Below are 22947 nucleotides of genomic sequence, written 5' to 3'. Positions count from 1 at the left end.
ATGGCGCAAAATATTTTCGTGAAATGTTTATTATAGCTTCACGAATCGCCATTTTTATATATGAGTATTTATGTTAGTAGAAATAAAAATTGTTTGATTGACTTGTGTTGGGAGTGGAATATGATTAAACATTCATGGCACAGATTGATGTTTGGTGAAAACTGCTCCGATGTGGGTTCGAACTCCGGTCGTCTGGATTATCATTCACCAGCTATCTCGCGCGGCTATCTGAAATTAAATTCAACAACGGTTAAAACTTTCGAGTGCACCAGCATTTCATTGACATTTCAATATGATGTAATATGTTCTTTATTAGGATCTAATATGATTTACTGTTTCATGATTTACTTCAGCATGCGCACGATTTACTACAGTACTGAATCGATTTAAATTATACGCTTATACGACACACAAACTGCATCAGCGTAATATACGCATATGATGCGGATTAACTATATTTTACGACAATGTACGTCATAAAAATGATGTTTATTATACCGAATTGCGACTTAATTTGATAATGCCCAGCAAACATTAAGTCGTATGAATAGCTATAATTGGAGGCGATATACATACAACCAAGACACATTTGTATGATATATGATGCAGATAACTAGCATATACACACAAAAGTGGAGGCGATATACGTATATGCCATATTTTGTACGCATATAAAGCCATATATAACGATATGCGATGTTTTTTGGACTGATATGCGATTTGATACGACAACGTTACCACTCAATCCATCGATGACATGGAAAATCGTGTTTTTGCATTTTATGCGATTTTAGATATATATGATCGATATTTTGATTGATATTTTATGCGATTGTGATTTGATACGAAATTATATGTGACTTATCATGTGCAAAGTTATACGATTTAATGTTTGCTGGGTGGTATATAAAATCGAGTTTTTATATTGACGTGGGACTACGTCTAACCGGAATATATGAAGGGTAAAATGAAAACCTAAACACAGAACATGCAGGAAAAAATGAAAGATTTCGAATGCTTATAGCTCGAACATTTCGTACTGGATAGGAGAGATGTTTGCATCACTTGATAGGGAATATTTCTACGCATCTATCGCAACTAACAAAATGTTGTTTTGACGTAGGACTACGTCTTTCATTTCTATACCGGGGTGTAAAACCAAAGTTTCGAGAACGAAAGCGTTACGCCGGAGACCGAGATTTTGAGCGTTAATAGCTCTTAAACAACTGAACGAAATGGTATGATAAACACTTCATTTGAAAGATAAAATGTCTACGCGTCATATACTTGTTACTTTTTCATCCAAAAACTTGTTTCAATAGTCTTAAAATTGCTTTCAAAACAGGCTATTGAAATCACCAATCGGTATATAAGCGAGCGCCGCTCCTAAACCCACTCAGTTATGATTGAACAGCGATTGGAGCATGTTGTCGCTGTTGTTGTGAAGCTAATTTCGTTTATCATGAAAGCGCTGATGAACGGTGTCACCAAGAGCCTGTTTGTGCACCTAAGGCCAAAAGGGAATCCATCAGGAGGAGAGTGATGCCACGGTTCCGCTTGAAACATCGGAGCAGCCGCCACACACACACACACACACACATACACGCGCGGAATTCTCGTTGCTGAAAAATAATCTGCCAGATCCCCTGGGAATTGAAAAATACATTCATGCGAAATAGTTTATTTTAATGTTTTCTATCCATATAACACTGCAACCAAATACATTTGGTTTTGTTATTTTTCAATCAATCACAATTAACAGGAAAGCTTCTGAATATTTTTTTCCCCATCAGTGGAAATTTTCGTATCCAATGTTGGATGCATAACATGAAAAACGGAAAATGTTTTACATCGCGAAAATCAAGTCATTTTCGAGCGATTATTTGCTTTCTACTCATATAATGCTGCGACCAAATACATTTCGTTTTGGATTTTTTCAATCAAGTGCGATCAACGTAAGACCACGTCTTTCGGCAATTTATTAGAGGTGCAATGAATATTTAGGAATTCCCGCTCTACGCGCACTGGCAAACAATGTTTACTCAACAATTTCTCAAACTAGAAATGGGTGTTGTGAGAAAGGATTAGCGAACGCGAAAACGACAAACGGGAGAAAGATAAGTTTGGAGGTTGAAGGAAATTGGCAGAAAACTTCTTCATTCTATCATTCAAATAATGTGATTCATACCACATCGTTTTGCCAGAAAGAGATTATTAATGCTCAAAGGAGGAATCGAGTCCTCCGAGGAAATTACCCAGCGCAAATTAGAGTCGACTATCGATTGCGGCATTCGTACACAAATAATTTTATAATGCAGTTTCACCAAAGTGATTTCTTCGGATATATTCACTACATCATGTCATGTATTTCATATTCTTCATTAAGAAATCCATATCCATGGCACCTATCGGTAACGAATTATTATCGAAACCACGATTTTCGCTAAATGCTCCTTTCAGTTCGGCCTGTAAAAAACTTTTCTAAACTCTAATCCATCAAATTTGGAGCCCTGAAAAGGGCCGTTGATTATATGCTAAGCTAATATAGCAATCTCTCCTCGGATACGATGGGCCAGCTAGATGTCCTTGGGCATGATGTGACGCGTTTTGCATGGATAGCACACAAATTGGTATCTTCGAATAAGCCTCCTGCAGCGTCATAACCGCGGAACTTTGGAAGCGCAAGTCGGTTTTGAAGTCCTGAGCAATTCCACGAACCAAATGCTGCAAAGGTAGCTTGCGGATCAGCAATTCGGTCGACTTCCGATAGCGATGAATTTCACGCAAAGTTCCCGGTCGATAGCGATGTGGCTTCTCCACCTATCCTGCTACTGGTGCGCTTATCCGAGCTGACTTCGTGTGCCTTACCACCGAATGACTAACGAGCTGTCTGCGAAAGACTAACGAGCTCGAGTCCTCACGGTGCGAGAGTAGAGTAAGAAATGAACGAAAGCAAAGGAAGCGTCATTTTATAAACCATAAAAGTATAGAATCTAAATCCCACCCTTATTATATTCGTGAGTATACAGTAAGCTTATACAATAAAGAGGGTGGGGTTTACATTCGATTCTTTTATGTTTTATAAAACGACACTTCCCTTGCTTTCGTTCATTTCTTACTCTACTCTCGCACCGTGAGGATTCGTTTCATCGGGACTAAGCAGACAGCTCGTTAGTCTTTCGGTGGCAAGGCACCACGAAAGCAGCTCGGATAAGCGCATCAGCCGCAGGAAGCGTGAAGAAGCCACATCGCTATCGACCGGGAACTTCGCATGAAATTCGTCGCTATCAGAAGTCGACCGACTTGCTGATCCGCAAGCTACCTTTGCAGCATTTGGTTCGTGGAATTGCTCAGGACTTCAAAACCGACTTGCGCTTCCAAAGTTCCGCGGTTATGACGCTGCAGGAGGCTTATTCGAAGATACCAATTTGTGTGCTATCCATGCAAAACGCGTCACATCATGCCCAAGGACATCCAGCTGGCCCATCGTATCCGAGGAGAGCGTGCTATATTAGCTTAGCATATAATCAACAGCCCTTTTCAGGGCTCCAAATTTGATGGATTAGAGTTCAGAAAAGTTTTTTACAGGCCGAACTGAAAGGAGCATTTAGCGAAAATCGTGGTGTCGATGATAATTCGATACCGATAGGTGCCATGGATATGGATTTCATAATGAAAAATATGAAATATATGACATGATGTAGTGAATATATCCCCATATCGAAGAAATCACTTTGATGAAACTGTTTACCATTTGTCGTTTTTAATTGTTGGGAAAGGGCATTATTTCTGCTGACTAAATTCCAAGAAAAAATCCATTCCTTCTTTAAGCGTGATTCATTCTGCTTCGGATCAACGGAACAGTATGATAATCATTTCATACAAAAGATAAAATGTCCAAGAGTTATATGATTGCTATTTATTGGAAACCCATTAATCTTATTGGAATGTGAGATGGGGAAGCTCATACTTACGTCTATGCATTATGCTGTACACCACAGACTTTTTTTCTCCGTACTGATTAAGAAGCCGACCGAACTATCGGTCGACAAGTCAGTCTGCAGTCGGCGAGCGCTCTTAATTTCGTTTTTGCAGGCCGAACCGAAAAAATTTCAGTCGAGTTAACTCTTTTTTACAGTAATGCTTTTGAATCCGGACACTTTGCATTACATTCAATATCATACCACAGCCATAACATTTTTTTCATGTTGAATTTATGCGATTAATAGTTGCTAATATAGTTACTGATAGTTTCTTGATAGTTACTTATCAATCGCATTAATTCAACATGCAGAAAATGTTGTGGCTGCGGTATGGTATTAAATGTAACGCAAAGTGTCCGGATTCAAATACATTACTGTATACTTACTTCGATGTTATTCGTTTCTCTCTCAGGGTAAGCAACGAATATAATAAGGGTGGGGTTTACATTCGATTCTTTTATGTTTTATAAAATGACACTTCCCTTGCCTTCGTTCATTTCTTACTCTACTCTCGCACCGTGACGACTCGTTTGTTTGGGACCAAGCAGATAGCAGGTTAGTCTTTCAGTGGTAAGGCACACGAAAGCAGCTCGGATAGGCGCACCAGCCGCAGGATAGGTGAAGAAGCCACATCGCTATCGACCGGGAACTTTGCGTGAAATTCATCGCTATCGGAAGTCGACCGAATTGCTGATCCGCAAGCTACCTTTGCAGCTTTTGGATCGTGGAATTGCTCAGGACTTCAAAACCGACTTGCGCTTCCAAAGTTCCGCGGTTATGACGCTGCAGGAGGCTTATTCGAAGATACAAATTTGTGTGCTATCCACGCAAAACGCGTCACATCATGCCCAAGGACATTCAGCTGGCCCATCGAATCCAAGGAAAGGGTGCTATATTAGCTTAGCATATAATCAACGGCCCTTTTCAGGGCTCCAAATTTGATGGATTAGAGTTTAGAAAAGTTTTTTACACGCCAAACTAAAACGAGAATTTTCGTTTGGATGCCATACAGCATCGAGAAAATTCCGGAAAGATCTAATCGTTGCTGAAAAATAATCTGCCAGTTCCCTGGGAATTGAAGAATACATCCATGCGAAAGAGTTTATTTTAATGTTTTCTAATTATATGGCGAAAACAGCGACCAACTACATTTGATTTCGTAATCTTTCAATCAAGTGTAATTAGCTGGAAAGCTTCTGAAGATTATTCTTTCCCATCAGTAGGATATTTTCGTATCCAATATTGGATGCATAACATGAAAAACGGAAAATGTTTCGTATCGCGAAAATTATATAATTTTCAATCGATTATTGCTCAGTCGCCGAAATTTTCATACTCAGAGAGTTAATTCTCCTCTAGTTTGCCTTCCAAATTGCCATCGTAAACCACACCTTCTCTCGATTTAATCACGCACGAAAAGCATACTGAAATGATATTCAACATCGTTACTGAACGAGCTGAACGGCGAGGGATCGAGGGATTCATTACCTGGCCTGACCTGACCTGAAATGCAATCAGTTTGTTTTAACTGTGAGGGAGCGCAGAGAAGCCGATGCTGATACTCTCGTGACCAAGAGAGTATCAGCATGGAAATACGATTCCTCGGGAAAACATAGAAGCAGCCGCCACACCCACACACATACACGCGCGCAACTCTTTTCATTTGCTGGTTATCGAGAGGAAACCTGGAAAGAAATGTTTGTTGCTGAAAAATAATCTGCCAGTTTCCCTTGGAATTGAAAATTACATTCAAGCGAGTTTATTTTAATGTTTTCTATCCATATAATACTGCGACCACATACATTTGGTTTTGTGATTTGTCAATCAAGTGCAGTTAGCAGGAAAGCTTCTGAAGATTATTCTTCAGAACAAGGTTTTTTGTATCCAATATTGGATGCATAAAACCTTGAGTCTCCAACGTAACACTCTCGTTTTTTAAGTCACCCAAATATTTATTTATTCATTCATTCAGGATGGATTTAGATTCAACTTCAAACAAATGATCTCTAAATCAACGATAGTCCTACGTCACCCTTGCGGTTATACCATAGATATAACCCACTTCCTGTTTTTCATTAGATAAACAATTGAATAACTGTAAAATATTAGGCGTTATCTAAACGCCCTAACTGCATCGTTTTGATTGGCCCGATTTACGGTTTCCCTAACACAGCCATCAAAACCAAGCAGCCTTGGGGAAATCGGCATTGCAAATACATGAAAGTAGGGGGACTTTTGTTCTCATCGAAAAATGTTCCCTAACACAGACTTTAAAACCAAGCAGCGAAATTGGCATTGCAAACACACGAAAGAGCCTAGAGGCGAATGAACTGAAAAGTTTAAACCCTCTTAAAGGCAAAAAGAAGAAGAAGAACACACGAAAGTAGGGGGAGCTTTTGTTTCCACCGAAATGTGTTCCCTAATAGAGATTTCTAAACCAAGGTGCCTGGAGAAATCGGTATTTCAAATTCATGCAAGTCGGGGGTATTTTTGTTCCGACTGGAATGTGTTTCCCTAACACAGACTTCAAATCCATGGAGCGTGGGGAAATCGGCATTGCGAATTCATACAAATCGGAGGTATTTTTGTTCCGATTGAAATGTGTTTCCCTAACACAGACTTCAAAACCGAGGTTTCTGGGGAAATCGGCTCTGCAAATAAATGCAAACTGTGAGTACTTTTGTCCTCGCTTGCCTTTGTGCAGAGTGGAATATGTCCGTCCTAACATGATCTTCTAAACTTAGGAACCTGGGAAAATCGTGCAGACACTAGAAGCGAATGAACTTCCCAGTTTAAAGCAAATTCGAGATTCGTGAAGTATGTACACTTTTGGAATGTAAACTTCAGAGGGAAATGTAAAATAAAATAATATAAATAATATATATTTTGTTCTAGTCATCATACCAAACGTAAAAGGTCCGTCATTAAATTTACTTGTAACGAAGAACAATCAATCACAATAAATGAATTGACTTTTCATGGCATTTGTTCATTTTTTTCACTCACAGAGCAAATATATTGAACTCAATTGAATTTGGAAACTGTTTCATTCAATCAAGAATTTAATCAATACAAACGAATGATTGCTAAGCTAAGTTAGTTCCACGTCAACCTTGCGGTTATGTTTGCTGGGTATGGTTTCATCACTCAGACGTTTTGTTATTATGAATTTATTGGGGGCAGTGTTTGTTCACCTAATCAACGATTTATCAAGGAAAGTTTTAAATCTATATATATACAGTAATTTACATTTAATGCGACATGTCGAGGCACCACTCAGTGTCGCATTAGAGGAGATTGTGACCTGTAATTGGACATTCACGCTGACAGTGGTCAGTGTCGACGTCTGGTGGCGACTTTCAATTCGGGCTCCGAACTAGATAGTATAATCTCTATTAGATTAGAAGGCACGAATGCAGTTTTAAAATGTTAAAATTTGAATGAAAATTTCTACATTATGTTATTTAATTACTTGAAACACGTATTTTTTACTCTTATTTAACCGTTTGTCCATACATTTCTGATATTTTGACTGAAACTTTTCATTAAAATTGAAATTGTCTTCAAACACAATTTTCGTATGAGATATTTTCACCACCTGTAAAAACAGGGTATTTTATTTAAATAGAATGCTAATTCGATACGGATATGTTAACTTTTATTCATAATTGTAATTTTGAATACGTGTTCATTCCGCCTGAAAATTATTTACTATCTTCGACGCTCCCGAAATCGTGGAACAAAGCTCAGTGCCGTCAACGCGAATATCAACAAACACAGCACAAACGAAAAACAGAATGTGAAAAACAAGTTAGAACCAGAAAAGAAAAACAGCAAAATGGACTCAATTTTCGTAGACATTGGTGAAGGATACATGCAAGGAGAATATTTAGATGAACATTTAGAAGATCTACTACCGGCCAACATTCATTCGAGCTGTTCTATTGCTTTAGAACAAATCACCGTCAGCGAAGCTAACAGCAAGCCTGATCAAAATGACCGTCCAGTGAAATACAAGTGACGAAAGCATAATGTCCTCACCATCAAAGATAAGAACATAGTCTGTGAAAGCCTTGCCTACAAAGTCATTGGTTAGTTCTAGCGAAAAAACTGCACCCGGACGCAAGTCGTTGAAGGAGAGACTGACAATTACACCTTGCAGCAATGCAAGTGGTAGCCACAAATTACCATTACAAGTGCTTGGCCGCGCATCAAATCCTAGGTGCTTTAAAACGCAAGGCGTGCCTGATGGGATACACTATTTTTCAAATAAGAAAGCGTGGCAAACTAGTGCGACGTTTACTGATTGGTCCTACTCCGTTTTCGTTCCTGAGATCAAACGGAAGGCAGCTGCACAGAATAGACCGACTAATGCGCTTCTAATTCTAGATAATTGCACCGCACATTGCAGTAAAGATAAGTTTCAAGTGGATGACGCAGAAATTCAGGTGATCTTCCTTCCTCCAAATGTGACAAGCTTTCTTCAGCCTATGGTTCAAAGAATCATCAATGCTTTTAAGGGTAATAATGTCATTACATTTTCGAGTCCAAGTTAGTGAATATTATTTTTATTTTTTAGTTATCTATAAATCGAATTTTCTGCGCCGTGTTCTGTTAGAAACTGACAGCGATCGCCCAGTTACAGAAGTTATCAAATCATTTAGCCTTTATGATGCTATTCAACTAGCGACTGATGCGTGGGCCACTGTAACTCCAGAAACGATTGCTAACTGTTGGCGCAATCTCTTAAGTCAAGATCAAAACTATAACTCGTTCAAGGATTTCACAATTTCTTCACCAACAAGTGACCCCCGCGTGTTGCTTTCTAAAGTAGTGCAACTCGTTGATCCAAACTACGAACTGACCGAAGAAGAAGTTCAAGAGTGGCTAAGCAACTCAGACAACATAGATGTAGCGCAAATATATACCGACGAGCAATTGGCCAAGCCTCTGGTGGTGACTTTTTCGAGGCCGACCATGAAGAGCAAGATTGCGATGCTAACGAAAGTGCTGAGGGTGATCTTAGTACTTCGGTTATATGTACTCTTGGAGCAGTCAATCCGAAAAACGCAATGATTATAAGTAGGCTATCAGCATCATGGATGTACTCAAAAATGTTCTTATTGCTGTTGGTGATGACCGTAAATTAGTGGAAGCCGAAAAATGAAAAAACGAATATGAAAATGAAATTATTCGACTTCTTGACGAATAACAATAGTGAATTTTAATTAAGTACAGTAATTTACATTTAATGCGACATTTTTTTAATTGGACATACCTGTAATGCGACACGTTTAATTGGACATGTTTACATCTAATTGGACAGAGGTGAATCCGCACTGACAGTGGTTAGTGTCGACGTCTGGTGGCGACTTTCAATTTGGGACAAAACTCGATAGTGTAATCTATATCAGATTAGAAGGCACGAAGCCAGTTTTGAAATAATAAAATTTGAATGAAAATTTGTACACCATGTTAATTAATTACTTGAAACACGTATTTTTGATTCTTATTTAATCGATTGTCTATACACTTCTGATATTTTGACTGAAGCCTTTCATTATATATAATATAAAATTGTTCTCAAACACGATTTTCGTATGAGGTTTTTTTACCCCATGTAAAAAAGTGTATTTCATTTAAATAGAATACTAATTTGATACGAATAAGTTAATTTTTATTCATAATTTTAATTTTGAAAACGTGTTCATTCCGCCTGAAAATTAATTACTATCTTGGACGCTCCCAAAATCATGAAACGAAGCTCAGTGCCGTCAACGCGAATATCAACAAACACAGCACAAACGAAAAACAGAATGTGAAAAACAAGTTAGAACCAGAGAAGAAAAACATCAAAATGGACTCAGAATAACATTTTGATAAATCGTGGTGAGAGTGTTCTACAAGTGGCTGACGAAACGGGCCTTCCACGGTCGACAGTTTACGGAATCGAGAAGCAAGAAATAGCATTGCGGTATTGCAAGGCGTTGGTCAACTAAACTATCCCCTGATTTCGAGATAATAATAGGAAATATAAAGGTAGAGAAACCAGATGCCGAAATCGACACAACTATCGTTAAGGAAGAATATGATGTGAAACTTAAAAATACGAATGCAATCACTCAGCCCATGGCGCCGAAGAAATTAACCAAGAACATTCATAAACTTATCAAAAAAGGTTTAGATGGATATTTTAATGTTATTTCCGCATGTTCTTATCTATATTAATTAATTGCAGCATCAAAACACAAATCTTATTTACGATATGGATTAAAGGATGTTCAAGTGCGTCCGCGGAATAATGAAACAGGGAAAGCAATGTGTATATTGTGTGTTGAAATGGAGGTTGCAATTTATAAAAAAGTTGCATAAAGTCAAATATCTTATCGGAAGTCTCTAATTCGCATCTCAATTTTTACAGGATTGTCATTTTCGCTGCAGAAAAGTGGAAATCATGTGTCACTTGCCATCTGTTTGTGAGAAACGCAATATCCCATATTGCTATACGCCGAGTCGGAAGACTTGGGAGCAGCAGTGGGTGTGAAATGAGGCACAGTCGCAATACTAATCCGAGAGCAGCCCGATTATCAGGAAAGGTTCGATAAACTAAAAGTGAAGAATCAATGCCGTCAACACGAATATACCATTGTGCGAGTTTTTACAACACGATAAATTTTTAGGAGTATTTTCAACCATTTTTCCAATCAAAACAATTTATGGTGTTACAATCAATCATTTTGTATTTTTGTTATCATGCCATATACTTAATTAAAATTCACTATTGTTATTCGTCAAGAAGTCGAATAATTTCATTTTCATATTCGTTTTTTCATTTTTCGGCTTCCACTAATTTACGGTCATCACCAACAGCAATAAGAACATTTTTGAGTACATCCATGATGCTGATAGCCTACTTATAATCATTGCGTTTTTCGGATTGACTGCTCCAAGAGTACATATAACCGAAGTACTAAGATCACCCTCAGCACTTTCGTTAGCATCGCAATCTTGCTCTTCATGGTCGGCCTCGAAAAAGTCACCACCAGAGGCTTGGCCAATTGCTCGTCGGTATATATTTGCGCTACATCTATGTTGTCTGAGTTGCTTAGCCACTCTTGAACTTCTTCTTCGGTCAGTTCGTAGTTTGGATCAACGAGTTGCACTACTTTAGAAAGCAACACGCGGGGGTCACTTGTTGGTGAAGAAATTGTGAAATCCTTGAACGAGTTATAGTTTTGATCTTGACTTAAGAGATTGCGCCAACAGTTAGCAATCGTTTCTGGAGTTACAGTGGCCCACGCATCAGTCGCTAGTTGAATAGCATCATAAAGGCTAAATGATTTGATAACTTCTGTAACTGGGCGATCGCTGTCAGTTTCTAACAGAACACGGCGCAGAAAATTCGATTTATAGATAACTAAAAAATAAAAATAATATTCACTAACTTGGACTCGAAAATGTAATGACATTATTACCCTTAAAAGCATTGATGATTCTTTGAACCATAGGCTGAAGAAAGCTTGTCACATTTGGAGGAAGGAAGATCACCTGAATTTCTGCGTCATCCACTTGAAACTTATCTTTACTGCAATGTGCGGTGCAATTATCTAGAATTAGAAGCGCATTAGTCGGTCTATTCTGTGCAGCTGCCTTCCGTTTGATCTCAGGAACGAAAACGGAGTAGGACCAATCAGTAAACGTCGCACTAGTTTGCCACGCTTTCTTATTTGAAAAATAGTGTATCCCATCAGGCACGCCTTGCGTTTTAAAGCACCTAGGATTTGATGCGCGGCCAAGCACTTGTAATGGTAATTTGTGGCTACCACTTGCATTGCTGCAAGGTGTAATTGTCAGTCTCTCCTTCAACGACTTGCGTCCGGGTGCAGTTTTTTCGCTAGAACTAACCAATGACTTTGTAGGCAAGGCTTTCACAGACTATGTTCTTATCTTTGATGGTGAGGACATTATGCTTTCGTCACTTGTATTTCACTGGACGGTCATTTTGATCAGGCTTGCTGTTAGCTTCGCTGACGGTGATTTGTTCTAAAGCAATAGAACAGCTCGAATGAATGTTGGCCGGTAGTAGATCTTCTAAATGTTCATCTAAATATTCTCCTTGCATGTATCCTTCACCAATGTCTACGAAAATTGAGTCCATTTTGCTGTTTTTCTTTTCTGGTTCTAACTTGTTTTTCACATTCTGTTTTTCGTTTGTGCTGTGTTTGTTGATATTCGCGTTGACGGCACTGAGCTTTGTTCCACGATTTCGGGAGCGTCGAAGATAGTAAATAATTTTCAGGCGGAATGAACACGTATTCAAAATTACAATTATGAATAAAAGTTAACATATCCGTATCGAATTAGCATTCTATTTAAATAAAATACCCTGTTTTTACAGGTGGTGAAAATATCTCATACGAAAATTGTGTTTGAAGACAATTTCAATTTTAATGAAAAGTTTCAGTCAAAATATCAGAAATGTATGGATAAACGGTTAAATAAGAGTAAAAAATACGTGTTTCAAGTAATTAAATAACATAATGTAGAAATTTTCATTCAAATTTTAACATTTTAAAACTGCATTCGTGCCTTCTAATCTAATAGAGATTATACTATCTAGTTCGGAGCCCGAATTGAAAGTCGCCACCAGACGTCGACACTGACCACTGTCAGCGTGAATGTCCAATTACAGGTCACAATCTCCTCTAATGCGACACTGAGTGGTGCCTCGACATGTCGCATTAAATGTAAATTACTGTATATGGCATGATAACAAAAATACAAAATGATTGATTGTAACACCATAAATTGATTGGAAAAATGGTTGAAAATACTCCTAAAAATTTATCGTGTTGTAAAAACTCGCACAATGGTATATTCGTGTTGACGGCATTGATTCTTCACTTTTAGTTTATCGAACCTTTCCTGATAATCGGGCTGCTCTCGGATTAGTATTGCGACTGTGCCTCATTTCACACCCACTGCTGCTCCCAAGTCTTCCGACTCGGCGTATAGCAATATGGGATATTGCGTTTCTCACAAACAGATGGCAAGTGACACATGATTTCCACTTTTCTGCAGCGAAAATGACAATCCTGTAAAAATTGAGATGCGAATTAGAGACTTCCGATAAGATATTTGACTTTATGCAACTTTTTTTATAAATTGCAACCTCCATTTCAACACACAATATACACATTGCTTTCCCTGTTTCATTATTCCGCGGACGCACTTGAACATCCTTTAATCCATATCGTAAATAAGATTTGTGTTTTGATGCTGCAATTAATTAATATAGATAAGAACATGCGGAAATAACATTAAAATATCCATCTAAACCTTTTTTGATAAGTTTATGAATGTTCTTGGTTAATTTCTTCGGCGCCATGGGCTGAGTGATTGCATTCGTATTTTTAAGTTTCACATCATATTCTTCCTTAACGATAGTTGTGTCGATTTCGGCATCTGGTTTCTCTACCTTTATATTTCCTATTATTATCTCGAAAGCAGGGGATAGTTTAGTTGACCAACGCCTTGCAATACCGCAATGCTATTTCTTGCTTCTCGATTCCGTAAACTGTCGACCGTGGAAGGCCCGTTTCGTCAGCCACTTGTAGAACACTCTCACCACGATTTATCAAAATGTTATTCTGAGTCCATTTTGATGTTTTTCTTCTCTGGTTCTAACTTGTTTTTCACATTCTGTTTTTCGTTTGTGCTGTGTTTGTTGATATTCGCGTTGACGGCACTGAGCTTCGTTTCATGATTTTGGGAGCGTCCAAGATAGTAATTAATTTTCAGGCGGAATGAACACGTTTTCAAAATTAAAATTATGAATAAAAATTAACTTATTCGTATCAAATTAGTATTCTATTTAAATGAAATACACTTTTTTACATGGGGTAAAAAAACCTCATACGAAAATCGTGTTTGAGAACAATTTTATATTATATATAATGAAAGGCTTCAGTCAAAATATCAGAAGTGTATAGACAATCGATTAAATAAGAATCAAAAATACGTGTTTCAAGTAATTAATTAACATGGTGTACAAATTTTCATTCAAATTTTATTATTTCAAAACTGGCTTCGTGCCTTCTAATCTGATATAGATTACACTATCGAGTTTTGTCCCAAATTGAAAGTCGCCACCAGACGTCGACACTAACCACTGTCAGTGCGGATTCACCTCTGTCCAATTAGATGTAAACATGTCCAATTAAACGTGTCGCATTACAGGTATGTCCAATTAAAAAAATGTCGCATTAAATGTAAATTACTGTATATATAAAAAATGTCGCATTAAATGTAAATTACTGTATATATATATACAGTAATTTACATTTAATGCGACATTTTGACGTAGGACTACGTCTTTCATTTCTATACCGGGGTGTAAAATCAAAGTTTCGAAAACGAAAGCGTTACGCCGAAGACCGAGATTTTGAGCGTTAATAGCTCCTAAACAATGCAAGTGGTAACCACAAATTACCATTACAAGTGCTTGGCCGCGCATCAAATCCTAGGTGCTTTAAAACGCAAGGCGTGCCTGATGGGATACACTATTTTTCAAATAAGAAAGCGTGGCAAACTAGTGCGACGTTTACTGATTGGTCCTACTCCGTTTTCGTTCCTGAGATCAAACGGAAGGCAGCTGCACAGAATAGACCGACTAATGCGCTTCTAATTCTAGATAATTGCACCGCACATTGCAGTAAAGATAAGTTTCAAGTGGATGACGCAGAAATTCAGGTGATCTTCCTTCCTCCAAATGTGACAAGCTTTCTTCAGCCTATGGTTCAAAGAATCATCAATGCTTTTAAGGGTAATAATGTCATTACATTTTCGAGTCCAAGTTAGTGAATATTATTTTTATTTTTTAGTTATCTATAAATCGAATTTTCTGCGCCGTGTTCTGTTAGAAACTGACAGCGATCGCCCAGTTACAGAAGTTATCAAATCATTTAGCCTTTATGATGCTATTCAACTAGCGACTGATGCGTGGGCCACTGTAACTCCAGAAACGATTGCTAACTGTTGGCGCAATCTCTTAAGTCAAGATCAAAACTATAACTCGTTCAAGGATTTCACAATTTCTTCACCAACAAGTGACCCCCGCGTGTTGCTTTCTAAAGTAGTGCAACTCGTTGATCCAAACTACGAACTGACCGAAGAAGAAGTTCAAGAGTGGCTAAGCAACTCAGACAACATAGATGTAGCGCAAATATATACCGACGAGCAATTGGCCAAGCCTCTGGTGGTGACTTTTTCGAGGCCGACCATGAAGAGCAAGATTGCGATGCTAACGAAAGTGCTGAGGGTGATCTTAGTACTTCGGTTATATGTACTCTTGGAGCAGTCAATCCGAAAAACGCAATGATTATAAGTAGGCTATCAGCATCATGGATGTACTCAAAAATGTTCTTATTGCTGTTGGTGATGACCGTAAATTAGTGGAAGCCGAAAAATGAAAAAACGAATATGAAAATGAAATTATTCGACTTCTTGACGAATAACAATAGTGAATTTTAATTAAGTACAGTAATTTACATTTAATGCGACATTTTGACGTGGGACTACGTCTAACCGGAGTATATGGGGGGTAAAATGAAAACCTAAACACAGAACATGCCGGGAAAAATGAAAGATTCCGAATGCTTATAACTCGAACATTTCGAACTGGATCGGAAAGATGTTTGCATCAACTGATAGGGAATATTTCTACGCATCTATCGCAATTAATAAAATGTTATTTTTCATTAGACAAACAATTGAATTACTGTAAAACGTTAAACGTTATATAAACGCCCTAACTACCTCGTTTTGATTGGCCCGGTTAACGGTTTTCCCAACACAGCCATCAAAACCAACCAGCATTGGGGAAATCGACCTTGCAAATACATGAAAGTATGGGGATTTTTGTTCTCATCGAAACGTGTTCCCTAACACAGACTTCAAAACCAAGCAGCGTTGGAGAAATCGGCTTTGGTAATACATGAAAATCGGGGGTATTTTTGTTCCGACTGAAATGTGTTTCCCTAACACGGACTTTAAAATCATTGAGCGAGGGGAAATTGGCATTGGCATACATGTAAGTCGTGGTCATTTTTGTTCCGACTATTATGTGTTTCCTTAACGTAGACTTCAAATCAATGGAGCGTGGGGAAATTTGCATTGCAAATTCATGCAAGTCGGGAGTATTACTGTTCTGGCTGGAATATGTTTCCCTAACACAGACTTCAAATCCATGGAGCGTGGGGAAATTGGCATTGCAAATTCATGCAATTCGAGGGTATTTTTGTTCCGACTGAAATGTGTTTCCCTAAAAGCCCCCGCAGACTGCAGGCATTTGCATATGCGCACACTTCACCGATTCAGTATCGGCCGATAAAAAGTTCGATGGGCTTCCCGATTGCATTCAAACTGTTTTGTCGGTAAACTATCGGTCGTCTGTTTAATCAGTACTGGCTAGCCTTGACCTGCGGCCATACGACGATTGTCTATTGGTCGATTGTTCAATTCGCTCTCAATTTTGGAATCCGACATACGTGCCGTGCAAATCACTGAGAATGGGATGCACCCAATACTCTCGGATTCTGATTCTGTTGATTTTCCTTCTCCGTTGTCAAACGATGATTAAACAATATGCGTTCGACGTACATGTCAAAATCGAAACTGAGTACCTGCAGTTCATCAAACCAAGCAAATTCGCGGTTCGAGAAGTACGTACACTTGAGAGATGCAATCTTCAGAGGGAAATGTAATATAAAATAATCGTTTGATAATTCTTCCGTTCACATCTTTTGTCCTAGGCATCATACCAAACGTAAAAGAAATTAATTTTAATTAATTTTAAATTTACTTATAACGAAGAACATAATCTATCACAATGCGTGAATTGACCTTACATGGCATTTATTCAATCTTTTTACTCACAAACCGAATATATTGAATTCTGAAATTGGTTCATTCAATCAAAAATTCAATCAATACAAACAAATGATTGCTAAGCTAAGGTAGTCCCACGTCAACCTTGCGGATATATCATAGATATAACCCACCCCTTTTTTTTAATTGGACATACCTGTAATGCGACACGTTTAATTGGACATGTTTACATCTAATTGGACAGAGGTGAATCCGCACTGACAGTGGTTAGTGTCGACGTCTGGTGGCGACTTTCAATTTGGGACAAAACTCGATAGTGTAATCTATATCAGATTAGAAGGCACGAAGCCAGTTTTGAAATAATAAAATTTGAATGAAAATTTGTACACCATGTTAATTAATTACTTGAAACACGTATTTTTGATTCTTATTTAATCGATTGTCTATACACTTCTGATATTTTGACTGAAGCCTTTCATTATATATAATATAAAATTGTTCTCAAACACGATTTTCGTATGAGGTTTTTTTACCCCATGTAAAAAAGTGTATTTCATTTAAATAGAATACTAATTTGATACGAATAAGTTAATTTTTATTCATAATTTTAATTTTGAAAACGTGTTCATTCCGCCTGAAAATTAATTACTATCTTGGACGCTCCCAAAATCATGAAACGAAGCTCAGTGCCGTCAACGCGAATATCAACAAACACAGCACAAACGAAAAACAGAATGTGAAAAACAAGTTAGAACCAGAGAAGAAAAACATCAAAATGGACTCAGAATAACATTTTGATAAATCGTGGTGAGAGTGTTCTACAAGTGGCTGACGAAACGGGCCTTCCACGGTCGACAGTTTACGGAATCGAGAAGCAAGAAATAGCATTGCGGTATTGCAAGGCGTTGGTCAACTAAACTATCCCCTGATTTCGAGATAATAATAGGAAATATAAAGGTAGAGAAACCAGATGCCGAAATCGACACAACTATCGTTAAGGAAGAATATGATGTGAAACTTAAAAATACGAATGCAATCACTCAGCCCATGGCGCCGAAGAAATTAACCAAGAACATTCATAAACTTATCAAAAAAGGTTTAGATGGATATTTTAATGTTATTTCCGCATGTTCTTATCTATATTAATTAATTGCAGCATCAAAACACAAATCTTATTTACGATATGGATTAAAGGATGTTCAAGTGCGTCCGCGGAATAATGAAACAGGGAAAGCAATGTGTATATTGTGTGTTGAAATGGAGGTTGCAATTTATAAAAAAGTTGCATAAAGTCAAATATCTTATCGGAAGTCTCTAATTCGCATCTCAATTTTTACAGGATTGTCATTTTCGCTGCAGAAAAGTGGAAATCATGTGTCACTTGCCATCTGTTTGTGAGAAACGCAATATCCCATATTGCTATACGCCGAGTCGGAAGACTTGGGAGCAGCAGTGGGTGTGAAATGAGGCACAGTCGCAATACTAATCCGAGAGCAGCCCGATTATCAGGAAAGGTTCGATAAACTAAAAGTGAAGAATCAATGCCGTCAACACGAATATACCATTGTGCGAGTTTTTACAACACGATAAATTTTTAGGAGTATTTTCAACCATTTTTCCAATCAAAACAATTTATGGTGTTACAATCAATCATTTTGTATTTTTGTTATCATGCCATATACTTAATTAAAATTCACTATTGTTATTCGTCAAGAAGTCGAATAATTTCATTTTCATATTCGTTTTTTCATTTTTCGGCTTCCACTAATTTACGGTCATCACCAACAGCAATAAGAACATTTTTGAGTACATCCATGATGCTGATAGCCTACTTATAATCATTGCGTTTTTCGGATTGACTGCTCCAAGAGTACATATAACCGAAGTACTAAGATCACCCTCAGCACTTTCGTTAGCATCGCAATCTTGCTCTTCATGGTCGGCCTCGAAAAAGTCACCACCAGAGGCTTGGCCAATTGCTCGTCGGTATATATTTGCGCTACATCTATGTTGTCTGAGTTGCTTAGCCACTCTTGAACTTCTTCTTCGGTCAGTTCGTAGTTTGGATCAACGAGTTGCACTACTTTAGAAAGCAACACGCGGGGGTCACTTGTTGGTGAAGAAATTGTGAAATCCTTGAACGAGTTATAGTTTTGATCTTGACTTAAGAGATTGCGCCAACAGTTAGCAATCGTTTCTGGAGTTACAGTGGCCCACGCATCAGTCGCTAGTTGAATAGCATCATAAAGGCTAAATGATTTGATAACTTCTGTAACTGGGCGATCGCTGTCAGTTTCTAACAGAACACGGCGCAGAAAATTCGATTTATAGATAACTAAAAAATAAAAATAATATTCACTAACTTGGACTCGAAAATGTAATGACATTATTACCCTTAAAAGCATTGATGATTCTTTGAACCATAGGCTGAAGAAAGCTTGTCACATTTGGAGGAAGGAAGATCACCTGAATTTCTGCGTCATCCACTTGAAACTTATCTTTACTGCAATGTGCGGTGCAATTATCTAGAATTAGAAGCGCATTAGTCGGTCTATTCTGTGCAGCTGCCTTCCGTTTGATCTCAGGAACGAAAACGGAGTAGGACCAATCAGTAAACGTCGCACTAGTTTGCCACGCTTTCTTATTTGAAAAATAGTGTATCCCATCAGGCACGCCTTGCGTTTTAAAGCACCTAGGATTTGATGCGCGGCCAAGCACTTGTAATGGTAATTTGTGGCTACCACTTGCATTGCTGCAAGGTGTAATTGTCAGTCTCTCCTTCAACGACTTGCGTCCGGGTGCAGTTTTTTCGCTAGAACTAACCAATGACTTTGTAGGCAAGGCTTTCACAGACTATGTTCTTATCTTTGATGGTGAGGACATTATGCTTTCGTCACTTGTATTTCACTGGACGGTCATTTTGATCAGGCTTGCTGTTAGCTTCGCTGACGGTGATTTGTTCTAAAGCAATAGAACAGCTCGAATGAATGTTGGCCGGTAGTAGATCTTCTAAATGTTCATCTAAATATTCTCCTTGCATGTATCCTTCACCAATGTCTACGAAAATTGAGTCCATTTTGCTGTTTTTCTTTTCTGGTTCTAACTTGTTTTTCACATTCTGTTTTTCGTTTGTGCTGTGTTTGTTGATATTCGCGTTGACGGCACTGAGCTTTGTTCCACGATTTCGGGAGCGTCGAAGATAGTAAATAATTTTCAGGCGGAATGAACACGTATTCAAAATTACAATTATGAATAAAAGTTAACATATCCGTATCGAATTAGCATTCTATTTAAATAAAATACCCTGTTTTTACAGGTGGTGAAAATATCTCATACGAAAATTGTGTTTGAAGACAATTTCAATTTTAATGAAAAGTTTCAGTCAAAATATCAGAAATGTATGGATAAACGGTTAAATAAGAGTAAAAAATACGTGTTTCAAGTAATTAAATAACATAATGTAGAAATTTTCATTCAAATTTTAACATTTTAAAACTGCATTCGTGCCTTCTAATCTAATAGAGATTATACTATCTAGTTCGGAGCCCGAATTGAAAGTCGCCACCAGACGTCGACACTGACCACTGTCAGCGTGAATGTCCAATTACAGGTCACAATCTCCTCTAATGCGACACTGAGTGGTGCCTCGACATGTCGCATTAAATGTAAATTACTGTATATGGCATGATAACAAAAATACAAAATGATTGATTGTAACACCATAAATTGATTGGAAAAATGGTTGAAAATACTCCTAAAAATTTATCGTGTTGTAAAAACTCGCACAATGGTATATTCGTGTTGACGGCATTGATTCTTCACTTTTAGTTTATCGAACCTTTCCTGATAATCGGGCTGCTCTCGGATTAGTATTGCGACTGTGCCTCATTTCACACCCACTGCTGCTCCCAAGTCTTCCGACTCGGCGTATAGCAATATGGGATATTGCGTTTCTCACAAACAGATGGCAAGTGACACATGATTTCCACTTTTCTGCAGCGAAAATGACAATCCTGTAAAAATTGAGATGCGAATTAGAGACTTCCGATAAGATATTTGACTTTATGCAACTTTTTTTATAAATTGCAACCTCCATTTCAACACACAATATACACATTGCTTTCCCTGTTTCATTATTCCGCGGACGCACTTGAACATCCTTTAATCCATATCGTAAATAAGATTTGTGTTTTGATGCTGCAATTAATTAATATAGATAAGAACATGCGGAAATAACATTAAAATATCCATCTAAACCTTTTTTGATAAGTTTATGAATGTTCTTGGTTAATTTCTTCGGCGCCATGGGCTGAGTGATTGCATTCGTATTTTTAAGTTTCACATCATATTCTTCCTTAACGATAGTTGTGTCGATTTCGGCATCTGGTTTCTCTACCTTTATATTTCCTATTATTATCTCGAAATCAGGGGATAGTTTAGTTGACCAACGCCTTGCAATACCGCAATGCTATTTCTTGCTTCTCGATTCCGTAAACTGTCGACCGTGGAAGGCCCGTTTCGTCAGCCACTTGTAGAACACTCTCACCACGATTTATCAAAATGTTATTCTGAGTCCATTTTGATGTTTTTCTTCTCTGGTTCTAACTTGTTTTTCACATTCTGTTTTTCGTTTGTGCTGTGTTTGTTGATATTCGCGTTGACGGCACTGAGCTTCGTTTCATGATTTTGGGAGCGTCCAAGATAGTAATTAATTTTCAGGCGGAATGAACACGTTTTCAAAATTAAAATTATGAATAAAAATTAACTTATTCGTATCAAATTAGTATTCTATTTAAATGAAATACACTTTTTTACATGGGGTAAAAAAACCTCATACGAAAATCGTGTTTGAGAACAATTTTATATTATATATAATGAAAGGCTTCAGTCAAAATATCAGAAGTGTATAGACAATCGATTAAATAAGAATCAAAAATACGTGTTTCAAGTAATTAATTAACATGGTGTACAAATTTTCATTCAAATTTTATTATTTCAAAACTGGCTTCGTGCCTTCTAATCTGATATAGATTACACTATCGAGTTTTGTCCCAAATTGAAAGTCGCCACCAGACGTCGACACTAACCACTGTCAGTGCGGATTCACCTCTGTCCAATTAGATGTAAACATGTCCAATTAAACGTGTCGCATTACAGGTATGTCCAATTAAAAAAATGTCGCATTAAATGTAAATTACTGTATATATAAAAAATGTCGCATTAAATGTAAATTACTGTATATATATATATACAGTAATTTACATTTAATGCGACATTTTGACGTAGGACTACGTCTTTCATTTCTATACCGGGGTGTAAAATCAAAGTTTCGAAAACGAAAGCGTTACGCCGAAGACCGAGATTTTGAGCGTTAATAGCTCCTAAACAACTGAACGAAATGGTATGATAAACACTTCATTCGAAAGATAAAATGTCTACGCGTTATATACTTGTTACTTTTTGATCCAAAAACTTGTTTCAATAGTCTTAAAATTGCTTTCAAAACAGGCTATTGAAATCACCAATCGGTATATAAGCGAGCGGCGCTCGGAAATCCACTTACTTCTAATTGAACAGCGATTGGAGCATGTTGTCGCTGTTGCGGTGAAGCTCTTTATTTATCATGAAAGCGCGGATGAACGGTGTCACCAAGAGCCTGTTTGTGCACCCTAGGCCAGAAGGGAATCTATCAGGAGGAGAGTGATGCCACAAACGATTCCCTGGGAAGACATCGCTACACACACATACACGCGCGGCTATTAACAGGTGTTTATCGAGTTGGCATTAACCACTGGTGGGCTTCCAGTATCGAGGAAAATGTGGAAATATCTAATCGTTACTGAAAATAATCTGCCAATTCCTTTGGGAATTTTCAAAATATATTCATGTGAAAGAGTTTAATTGAATGTTTTCTATCCATGTTACACTGTGACCAAATATGTTTCAATCAAGTGCTATTAACAGGTGGTTATCGAGTTGGCATTAACCACTGGTGGGCTTCCAGTATCGAGGAAAATGTGGAAATAACTAATCGTTACTGAAAATAATCTGCCAGTTCCTCTGGGAATTTTCAAAA

At 37.7% G+C, this 22947-nt stretch overlaps 2 protein-coding genes and 4 long non-coding RNA genes across 6 annotated transcripts; 4 read left to right on the top strand and 2 right to left on the bottom strand.

Annotated features, from left to right (window-relative positions):
- Positions 1–7602: 7602 nt before the first annotated feature.
- LOC129763108 (tigger transposable element-derived protein 6-like) lies at positions 7603–9526 on the top strand. Its single transcript, XM_055761880.1, has 2 exons — positions 7603–8504; positions 8563–9526. Exons 1-2 carry the CDS (start codon positions 8474–8476, stop codon positions 9057–9059), a joined length of 528 nt encoding a protein of 175 aa, XP_055617855.1. The 5' UTR covers positions 7603–8473; the 3' UTR covers positions 9060–9526.
- Positions 9527–9662: 136 nt separating this feature from the next.
- On the top strand, positions 9663–12287 carry LOC129763110 (uncharacterized). Its single transcript, XR_008740793.1, has 3 exons — positions 9663–10161; positions 10222–10346; positions 10405–12287. It is a non-coding gene; the product is annotated as an uncharacterized LOC129763110 (long non-coding RNA).
- Positions 12288–12826: 539 nt separating this feature from the next.
- On the bottom strand, positions 12827–13876 carry LOC129763111 (uncharacterized). The gene is made up of 3 exons (XR_008740794.1): positions 13323–13876; positions 13156–13262; positions 12827–13078 (listed from the first exon to the last, which is right to left on the bottom strand). It is a non-coding gene; the product is annotated as an uncharacterized LOC129763111 (long non-coding RNA).
- A 627-nt stretch (positions 13877–14503) lies between these two features.
- On the top strand, positions 14504–15514 carry LOC129762890 (tigger transposable element-derived protein 6-like). Its single transcript, XM_055761478.1, has 2 exons — positions 14504–14808; positions 14867–15514. The coding sequence occupies exons 1-2, from the start codon at positions 14778–14780 to the stop codon at positions 15361–15363; spliced, it is 528 nt and encodes a 175-aa protein (XP_055617453.1). The 5' UTR covers positions 14504–14777; the 3' UTR covers positions 15364–15514.
- A 1908-nt stretch (positions 15515–17422) lies between these two features.
- LOC129780575 (uncharacterized) lies at positions 17423–20093 on the top strand. Its single transcript, XR_008743963.1, has 3 exons — positions 17423–17967; positions 18028–18152; positions 18211–20093. It is a non-coding gene; the product is annotated as an uncharacterized LOC129780575 (long non-coding RNA).
- A 539-nt stretch (positions 20094–20632) lies between these two features.
- LOC129762491 (uncharacterized) lies at positions 20633–21675 on the bottom strand. The gene is made up of 3 exons (XR_008740640.1): positions 21129–21675; positions 20962–21068; positions 20633–20884 (listed from the first exon to the last, which is right to left on the bottom strand). It is a non-coding gene; the product is annotated as an uncharacterized LOC129762491 (long non-coding RNA).
- Between the last annotated feature and the right edge of the window lie 1272 nt (positions 21676–22947).

This window comes from Toxorhynchites rutilus, chromosome 1, assembly GCF_029784135.1.
Source record: "Toxorhynchites rutilus septentrionalis strain SRP chromosome 1, ASM2978413v1, whole genome shotgun sequence".
In the NCBI taxonomy this organism is placed as follows: Eukaryota; Metazoa; Arthropoda; class Insecta; order Diptera; family Culicidae; genus Toxorhynchites; species Toxorhynchites rutilus.
Note: the sequence above shows the minus strand (reverse complement) of the source record. Positions and strands in the feature narration are given on the sequence as shown.

Coding starts and splice junctions, on each gene's coding strand:
- LOC129763108 (XM_055761880.1), top strand. CDS start 8,474: ATGGTTCAAAGAATCATCAATGCTTTTAAGG. Junction 8,505..8,562: donor AATCATCAATGCTTTTAAGG/GTAATAATGTCA, acceptor TTTATTTTTTAG/TTATCTATAAATCGAATTTT.
- LOC129762890 (XM_055761478.1), top strand. CDS start 14,778: ATGGTTCAAAGAATCATCAATGCTTTTAAGG. Junction 14,809..14,866: donor AATCATCAATGCTTTTAAGG/GTAATAATGTCA, acceptor TTTATTTTTTAG/TTATCTATAAATCGAATTTT.